Source organism: Spinacia oleracea, chromosome 3 (genome assembly GCF_020520425.1).
Source record: "Spinacia oleracea cultivar Varoflay chromosome 3, BTI_SOV_V1, whole genome shotgun sequence".
Classification (NCBI taxonomy): Eukaryota; Viridiplantae; Streptophyta; class Magnoliopsida; order Caryophyllales; family Amaranthaceae; genus Spinacia; species Spinacia oleracea.
In genome coordinates this window covers 58,322,603-58,332,979 of record NC_079489.1, presented here as the reverse complement: position 1 = coordinate 58,332,979, position 10,377 = coordinate 58,322,603, and the positions used below count along the sequence as shown (strand labels likewise).

Below are 10,377 nucleotides of genomic sequence, written 5' to 3'. Positions count from 1 at the left end.
ATATGTTAGAGAGTCTATGTGAATTGAATTAAGGACAATTTGTTCTAAAGGCACACCCCGCTTGTTAATAGGCAATGTCGGGTTATCTCAAACAGTGTTTTTGAGAAGGAACAATGGGAGTAATTTCACTTGAGTCTATGTTTGATCACAAGTCCTAAAGAAGTAAAATAATGAAGAGTCATTGTTGAATTGTTGAATTGTTTAATTGTTTGTATGTTGTGTCTTGAGTAGAGTCTTGAGTCGCCTTGGACATAACATATTAATTAACGTAAAGTGTGACCCAAAGAGCTTCAAAAATCTTGGAACGTATATACCTTGAGTATGAACAATGGGGGGAGTCTTGCGGGAAAACTTGTACTCCTAGAATGATACAAGACGTTGTTTCATTCTCTTTTTATGCCGTTGTGCATTGGAATTCCTGTCGGTATGGCCCGACTATCGGTAGTAGCCCGACTTATTTTGGTGTATGGTTGGCTCCCATCACCCTTTTCTTTCCTTTTGAGGATACTTTACTTTGCCTGTTCGAAGTTACTTTTTATTAATTTGTGAGTCAAGAGTCGTGTCATTGTGTCGAGTCTTGTCTCCATGTTTGTTTTTTTATTACATGGCTTTTTCATGTGGATTATTTAATTTGTCGAGTGAAGCATGTTAGGATAGAATGTTATTCTAGCTTGTTCGTACTCAGCTTTTGCTGACTTCGTGCTTCATGTCTTCTGGTCATGGCCTTTGCCTTAATGACCCTATGATGATCCATCAATTGCATTTGCGTTGTTGGGGAGTAGATTTTTAATAAAGCAGGTTTGTAGAGATAACTTGTGGGAGAAGTTATCATGGGATTCGAGTTGAGAGTTTAATTCTTCCGTAATTTATAAACTCTATTTTTATTTAAAGTCATGACTACTATTTTCAGTTAATGGATTTCAAATGGTTTAAACCTTTGGATTTGGGCATCAATGGTTCCAACTTGTTTTAATGACCATTAACTATTTATTTAATGTGTTTTGAAAGTTAGTTAATTCCGCTGCGTAATTCTGGTAAATAGCCTTAGCCGTTATCACGGTGGCGGTAATATCTTGGTAATTCCTTTGTTTTAAGTTGGAAAATGTTTTATATAAAGCAAGGAATTATTAGGGTGTTACAAACATCACAAAGTCAATCTTGGTCAACTTGCTACACTTGACTCACAATAACCACCAACCAACACCTGATCTAATAATAGCAGATCTAGTGGCACCATAATTAGTAGCTATCAACAACATGTAATTCTTGTACATAACATCCAACCATCATTTACTTTTAAGTTTAATTTATCTACTTTTACTGATTGTTTATTTACTTATGAGTCTAACTAATTTACTTTTTAAAATAAAGTTCGATAAGGCCAAAAATTTAGAAAAACACAACTGCAATAGAATGGAACCACCAAAACTGACCAACAAACACAAATTTTGGCTTAAACTTGGCAAAACAACTTAAAGCATGGAACCACATACCAAAACATCAGCACAGGAACAAATTCGTTTACTTTTAGCAATATTAAGCTTACTTATCACAGTTTTTGTTTACTTTAACACATAGCTAATTTGTTCACTTCTATCAAGAATTAAAATCGACCAAAAATTCAATCAGATTATTGTATTAGAAACATATATTGTATTCAAGTAATATGCGAAGCATGAAGTAATTTTGCAACGAAACTTACAGAGATTGAAAATCTAGAAATTGATCTAGACTGAATTCACAACTCTTACCTTTACTTCGGGAGTTTCGCAGAAAAGGTTGATGAACTTGCAAATTCAAGTCGAATCAATATGCGAAGATCAAAGCAAATTAGCAATGAAAATTAGAGAAATAAAAAACCTAGAAATCCAATTGAACTATATTAGCAATATTTACCTCTCTCATTAAGAAACTTTAGAAGGAATCCAAATTATACAACAATACTGATGAATTCAAGCTTAAAAACTCTCAAATTGTTGCTCGCTTCATCTCTATGGGGCCCAAAATTTGCTGCAAAATCTAGACAACCTCCCAAATTGAAGCTGGAAAATCAATGTAAAACGTTAGAATTTTGATTTTGCAAAGAAATAAAGTGTAATTGTAGATATTAGTTGACAGATTATACTTAAACTTGCGACAAATTTTCCGAACATTTGAAGAAAAATGAAGAGCGTAGTGTTTAGAGAGATAGAGGGGGGAAAATCACATATTTTAGAGAGAGAAACAATCATATCAGTAGTTCTCAGAGAAGAGAAAGAAGTCAGCGTGTTTTTTTAGGAGTTGGATTAGATTGAATCTCGGCCGCTCGTTTCATCTCAATCCAACGGTTGCCACCCTGGTTCTATATATTTCATTTATCTTTTTAGTAAACTATCCCTCGTATTTCCATCCCAATTTTGTCTCGAATATTTTTCTTTAACCAATTCCACTTCTTATTTGATACTCCTTCCGTATTTTAAAAAGAGATACACTTCCCTTTTTTGACATGTCTTGATCCCCACTTCCAATTATATTAATATTTCTCACTTTCTTTGTTGTCCCTTCACTTACTTACATCTTTTTACTATGATAAATAATTCACCCACTACCCCACTTTCATCTTATTTTAATAAATTCAACTCATTTTACAAAAACTACATACCGGTCAAAGTATATCTCTTTTTAAAATACGGAAGAAGTATCCTTGTTCGGTCTTTATGCTAAGATGAAAAGTAAGGTCTTATTCTGTGTAACTGGTGAGGAAAATTAAGGAACCAAGAGAGATACAAAAATTGGGCAAAATGATTCAATCGGAATGACGGAACCAAGAGAGATACAACAGAGACGGAGCTCATCATCAGGGATGCAACTACTTAAATTTACAAGCTAAATAACGCGAAAAAGAGACGGATAATTGAGCACCAAAATTCCATCCATTATGTAACATGAGAAATTATACTGTCATACATTCCAATTCGAAACTCCATATATCTAAATTTAGCTCATTTTGAATTAAGGGCAAATGACAGTTTTGGCCTAGATTTGTTCTTGCCAAGTAACTTCATCTGTTTTGCCCGTTCTTCCTCCTCTTGTTGTTTCTTCCTTTGCATAGCTTCTTCCTTCTGCCTTTGCATCTCTTCTAATTCTCGATATCGTTCCTCTTCCTTTTGCTGCTGCTCTAGTGCTTCCTTTCTCTGAGCCTCCTCAAGCCTCCGTCGGTTCTCTTCCAGCATCTTTTCAAGTTCTTGTTTCTCCTTTCGAGCTTGTTCCTGAAAAGCGGTGAAAATTGTCATGTGGCTATACTATTTTCTATTTGTAGTAACATGATATATATTGGCTGGAATCCACCATATTTATAGACCTAATGCGGTCAAATACTACATAACACTTGGAGATTTTCCTGAAATAAACAACTCCCTAGTCCCTGGTCTTATTCAAATAGACCAACACAGTAGAAACCTTGCTAAGTCTATCACTCTTGCTTTCTGCTACTCTACTCGTGACTAAAATAGACCAACACAAGAGGATAATAGTAATAACAAATAAACATCAAAATGATATCTTCTGTTTGAATATGTTGCATATGTTGGGTACAAGTACATCACGATAGACATGCAGGCATCAAGATCAGAGTCCATCAGACACAATACTACTTTACCTCTTTCCGCTGAGCATCAAGCTGAGCAGCTTGTTTTTCTCTCTCGAGTTCAGCAGCAACCTCTTCATGTAATTTCTTTCTACCTTCCTCCAACTGCCTCTGTATTTGTAGCTTGATCTCCTCGGAGTCCAAGCTATCAGCAACTATTTTACGAATTGTTTCCTCCACTCTCCTAGCAGTTTCCTCCTCAATTAGTTTTAACTCAGCTTCCACCTGGCGCCTGTTGGGAGGGGGAATAAAGGGTATTAGCTACAAATACCATAGCAATATGGCACAGAAGGCGTCACATCCTTGCCTGTCTATACAACCAATTGCCAAACATCATCACGTGGCAGGGCTGCTATAAAAATTCTACTGTTAGTTATAACAAAACTAAATGAACGGCAAGTTTTTTGGTTTCTCCTCTTTTCCATTCTGTAACTAATGAATGGCAAACTGACCTTCATATTATATTTATGCTTTTAAGGCATACCTCTAACTGAATCCAGATCCAAACAATGATAAAACTTGTGTACAGTAGATAAAGGAGGCAGCCAATGGATCATCAAACATAACAAGTTGAACTATAGCAGTACCTTCCTTCAGAAAAGCCTGTGGAGGAGAATGTCAAGTAACCTGCTGCACTTAAAAACTAATTATCAAGACACTAAAATTCTCACCCTAAACATCATTCCACATTCTTCAAGATGCAGGACACATTTCTGTATACTTATGTTAAACAAAAATAACCACCCATTATCAATTGCCTTCATTGAAATTGACAAAGTGGGTAAGGTTGAAATATTCAGACAAAAACGAGATCAAAAAACCACCAAGACAACAGCATGATCAATCCAGCCCGGCTTCTTCTTCATTGATTAATCTCAGACTTCGGACTGTCACAATCTGTCTGAAGCAGTATGAGCCGGCAGGTGGACATGGTTCGCTGGGTTAATCATTTCACATCACTTTTATTTGTTTTATTTAACTTTAAAAACGATAGAAATATGAACAATCTTGAGAAAGAGTAAGACGTTTACTAGAGAGAAATTTGCCCACATGCACGTTTCCAGTTTTCAATTCCTTACATGCAGAACCATTTTGTTTCATCTCCTGCAGTTCACTGTATGTCCGAATCTAAGAGGGCCAGGAAACCAAAGGGGTAGGGGAAAAATAAGTACAGATGTCGACATCCTACTTCTCATTGCTATGATGAACATATATCCATGTCAGAACTGCTGCCATCATTTCCACTCTAAGATCTTACTTTCGAGAAAAGCAATACTGTTTTAGTTCCAAAGTAACTGCAACATTCGGGGAGGCAAGAAATTTTAGGAGACCATGTGATGAAGACATGGAACCCTAATGACAAGGAAAGAGATACCAAATTAAATATTTTTGCAATTAATTTTGCAACTTCCTTAGATGTAAAGTCTTGCAATTATTATGGAATGGAGGAAATTAGGAAAGTCTATAACTTCCTCCGTTTTTGTATAATCACAACATGCTCCCTTGATATGTACTTTAAGGAAGAGTTTAGATAGGATAAACAGACAAATTAAATATTTTTTAACAACAGTAAACCAACCTTTCCTTCTTACCAGAGTTTACAAAAATTAGTTAATTTGTTCGTTTACCTTGTCTGATATCTTCCTCAAAGTGCGTGCCAAGGGAACATGTTGCAATTATACAAAAATACCGAAGTACTCCCTCCGTCCCGGAATACTCGACCCGGTTTGACCGGCACAGAGTTTAAGGACCTTGAATTGACTTATTTAATTTAATAGGTAGTATTTGATAGTGGGGTATTACTTTAATGTAGTTAGTGGAAGGTGGGTTAAGAGGTGGGGTTGGGGGAGAGTAGGGGTTGAATTTTTAATTATTTTTTGTATGGAGTAAGGGGTAGGTGGGTTAATAGGGGTAGAGTGAGAAATAATATAATATTGTTAGAATATTTCTATTTTTAGAAAAAGGTCAAGTATTAAGGGACGGCCCGATAAGGAAAACAGGTCAAGTATTCCGGGACGGAGGAAGTACTATTTATGTTAGGAAATTTTGTAAATATTAATCCAACCTATTTATGTTAGGAAAAGAGAATGACTATAAAAGTTCGGATTATTCTAAAATAACTCATATGTTGGCTTAATTAAAGAAAACCGGCCAAAGGTTGGATTAATATTTACAAATTTTCCTTTATGTTATGGTTGTATTTTGAATTTTCAGGACTGTGTTAATCTGAGAATTACACAGGCGAAGCGAAATATTCTACTTTAAACTTTGAAGGAGCCATCTTAACAGAAAATGAATGCACGGAACACTTCTAGCTAAACATAACATCCTGTTTATCCTATATAAGTCTCACGTCAGTTCAGACTTTAGATTAACACAAGTACAACAGCGGCCACCAACCAATACATAAAATCAATTAACAAAAAAGTAATTGGAAAACACATTTACAGCAATAATGCTAGGTCTATGGATGGCAACAGGAATCCCAAGTTTTTCAACCTTCATAAGACATAATCATGGTACCCGAAGAGTATTTCAGACAACAATGTACCAGTAAAGTGATTTATAGTGCTTTACATGACGTATTATCCAAAAAAATCAAACAAACCAACAATTTGTATCAGAAAAACATTATAACGAGAAGCTACTTTGGAATGTTTGGGGGACGACTGGTGGAGTAAGCCCGGGAAGTTAAACTTTGGAATGCAGTTTCACCGAACTGGTGTGTCCATACATACAATTGTATGTACGTAAGTGTATTTGCAAAATGCAAGGACGAATTCTGAATGCAATTCACAATGGTGAGATCAACATTCTGTTAAATAAGACAGAACTCCAGAAGTAGGATCATGTCATTGTAACTCTTATTCCTCCTTTTCAGTACCACTCAGGATATAAAGTTAACCAAAATGAAGACAGGTACTAATTACAAAAGTTGTAATTGTACCTTTTCACTTCGATCATTTCATAAGTATCTCACAGAAATATGCCACACAATACAACATCATCAAAAAATAAACAAAAAAAATTTATACGAAGTATACATATATATATAAAGGAATAATAGACAAAAGGAAATATGCTATATAAAAATATAGGAATTACTACGTATGTAGGAAAAATCAAAGACAAACTCTGAAGTCAGATTGAAATACCAAAGGCAACAAACCATAAATAACCTACTAAACATAAGAATGACAATCAGCACTTCAACTATTCGAAGAAAGAAAAACCAAAGCTAATTTGTCAAGTGATAATATAAAGCAAATATTCAAAATATACCTTTGCTTCTCTTTTTCTAATTTCAACTTCTCACTGGCAATTTTCTGCTCTATTGAGTCAAGGCTTGGACTAGGAGATTTACGTAGAGGAGACAACGAAGTGCTGTTACTTCGCCGCCGCCTATAGCGTCTAGGTGATGTTGAACGACTTCTATGACGCCTTGGGGTGCGAGAACGATTTTTGTTGCGACGTGGGGAAATAGAACGACTTTTTCTTCTGTATGATAAAAGGAAGACTGTTGAGAGAAAAACTAATGCCTCGAAAATGTTGCAATACTAGATGAATAGAAAAATTGCCGACACTCACCAGAACAATAAATCCAAAAGCATTTATCTTTACCTCATTAAACTGTAAACAAAAATCTTTGAGGTGCTCCATCTTTATTCACATGATGTTGATAGTCACAATGGAGGAACAAAGTAAAAGCCAGCAGCAAATATTACCTCCTCACCTCCCAATAACGGGAAGCAACTTCTCTCAAGTTCTTACAAGGAAAGTACGGCATCCTATTCTTACAGCATTTTACAGATTAACTCGCCTATAAAATCCATGTTGACCATCTTCACAACCAGGAAAGCAAACGACAAAATTGACTTTGTCCAGCAAATATTTGACTATTATTGGATGAATTACACAGCCAACAGTAACTAATAACGCAGTAAATAAAAAATAAGACAACATTGCCTATAAAGAAGAGTGTGGAAGCTCAGCAACTATTCCCCAGTTATATTGTAACTCATTATAAATAAGAAAACCAAAACAGTGGGCATTTCCACCTAAACGTTGCATTTTATATAACATATTATGATCATTACATAAAGCCAGCGAAAAGAAAGAGTCGATCCAGTAAGGAAAGGTAAACAAGAAACGCAAGCTCAACTTTAACCCTCGTGGAAATAGTTTATACAAGACTAAATTTAATCTGTATTACATTAATCACATACCTACACACGTACCACGCCCCAATCACTAATGACTATTTCTCCATTATATCAAAGAAGGGTTATACACCTATTATTTCGGTCCAATAGGCTGTTCCGCCCTCGAATTACCTCTCAAACAGAGAAAAAAAACTATCTGAACCCAACCAAACAATCAATTAGACTCCAAAACCGTTGTGACATACAGTTTGAAACATCCTCCCCTCAGAAAAAAACAACATACATTCATCAATAACATTATAATTAGTCAAAAATTCAAAGGGTGATTGTGGGGAGGGGGTTTCAGGGAGGGATTGAACGGGGTAACCTGCTGTAAGGCGACCGACTTCGTCCCCTGTGACTTTTTCTACTACGCCTATGATTCGACGGCGATCTGGAACGCGATAAATCTCTTCCCATCACAAATTTATTACTTATTCTTCCTCTTCTTTTGGGGGTTTTTGGATTAGGTTCAGAAATTATCAAAACACAAGCCAACAGCAAACATAATCTGACGCAATACAAAAACACAAGAAACAATTAGCAAACTAACTGAATTTGATACAATTTGATGAAAATAATTCATATGCATAAGAATTTTAATGCAATAATTTTGCTCAGTTTATTAATTAAAAAGGTGAAAGCTTTAAGAATGTGAAGATGTGCAGGAAAAGAAAAACACCTGAAACTATGTGGTCAACCTAATTGCCTCTTTTGTGGGAGGGTTGAGATATATGAACGACAGACAAAGGAGAATGCTATCAGCAGTGAAGTGCTGGTGCGGAACCCTAACAGGTGAACATGGTGAGAAATTTCTAAACAATCTCTTGATCGGTGAGCTAAACATATCAAAGGGCAAGATTGTTGAATGTAATTATACATAAAGGGGCATATTTATTGAAATATTACAATGATTATATTGGTTTCGACCAATCAAAAATAATATTTTTAATTTATTTTTGAATTGTCACGTAGATAATTAATTAGGTACTACGTAGATATTTTAATTAATTAAATTACTAATATATACAACTCCATCCAAAATCAAACACTCTTATGATTAAAAAATAAATCTAAAATAAAATTCATCCAAAATCAAATCTATCTATCTATCTATCTATATATTATACTAAGGGAGGAAATCAATGTGGTGATGACAAATGTCACTCATTGATTGGCCTCTCTTCTATATATTGAAAAAAATTATAAAGAAATAAAATATTTGATTCTATAATTATTTTGTTAACTTTTATGTCAAAAAAATATTTGATTCTATTTAATTTCTTCAAAATAAAAAAAGATTTCATTCTATAAACAAGGGGATTATTTTTTAAAATTATACATCTTTTCTATATTTGGTTGTACTTCTTTTCTATATTTGATAACAAATATAACCAATATAAAATTATCTTTTTATAAAAAAATCATCCATTATACGGAGTATGTAGTACGGAGTAAGATTTTTATATAAAAAATTTAAGAGTAGTATACTTATTTGTATTTCGTACTTACATAATTTCAATACAAATAAATTAGAAAATCAATCAAGTATGAATAAGATTGTGTAAAAAAATTACAATAGTACTCTATAATATTTTAACAACTAAATGCATAATTATAACCATCATTGGTTGTGTTATTTTATACGTAGTATATCTATATACTACCTTCGTTCCTTAATGTTCTTTACCCTTTGAAATATGTGTCCAAAGTATGAAAAATTTTAGCGTGAATTCTCACTGTTATATACATCAAAATATTTTCATGTAAGATCTTATTAGATTGGTCTTGTTATGTATTTTCAAAATATCAAATTTTTATAATTTTTTCACATACGGAAACGGATATATCTATTATTATATACTAAAAGAGACACCAGGAATGACACGTGTCAATTCCTGGTGTAAAATTTTCCCGCCTAAAATATTTTCCTAAAATATATATTTTATTTTATTTTATTCTCTACCCTTTTATAAACTATCTATGTATGGAAAAAAATATTAGATTATAATTTATGGCAATAATAGATACCACGTAATAATTATAATATTTTCGTCAAATCGATACATTAATAATGGAAATTATATTCACTCGATATGTTGGTCAAAGTAGCATATTACACATATATAATATGCATATTAGATAACATAAATATAAATGAGTATGTTTATTTGCTTTTTTAATTATGCAGTAGTTTGGGGATATTTAGTTAAATATTTTGTAAAAAAATTATCATAATCCGTGCGTGCACGGGATCTAATCTAGTAAGCTGTTAAATATTGCATTGGAGTCCATGCAAATAGTAAGCTTAAAGAACATTAAGGAATGGAGGTAGTATTATACTAAAAGATAGGAAATCAATGTGGTGATGACCAATGTCACTCATTGATTGGCCTCTCCTTTAATTTAAAAAATAATGAAATAAATGATTCTATGGGATTATTTCTATAAAAATAGTAAAATATTTTAGGGTATGATTTTTTTTTTTTTGTTAACTTTCGCTATATAAAAGTGAGATTTTTCTAATACTTCATATATATTAGAGATGAT

The 10,377-nt window shown here is 33.6% G+C and overlaps 1 protein-coding gene across 2 annotated transcripts; it reads right to left on the bottom strand.

Moving 5' to 3' along the window:
• Positions 1-2,893: 2,893 nt before the first annotated feature.
• LOC110796560 (uncharacterized protein At1g10890) lies at positions 2,894-8,693 on the bottom strand. Of its 2 annotated transcripts, XM_022001619.2 has the most exons (5): positions 8,510-8,693; positions 8,156-8,338; positions 6,908-7,123; positions 3,638-3,857; positions 2,894-3,248 (listed from the first exon to the last, which is right to left on the bottom strand). In XM_022001619.2, exons 2-5 carry the CDS (start codon positions 8,245-8,247, stop codon positions 2,982-2,984), a joined length of 795 nt encoding a protein of 264 aa, XP_021857311.1. In that variant the 5' UTR covers positions 8,248-8,338; positions 8,510-8,693; the 3' UTR covers positions 2,894-2,981. The 2 variants fall into 2 exon arrangements, with proteins under 2 accessions (XP_021857311.1, XP_021857312.1); XM_022001620.2 differs by lacking the exon at positions 8,510-8,693 and having other exon boundaries at positions 7,247-8,299.
• Positions 8,694-10,377: the final 1,684 nt, after the last annotated feature.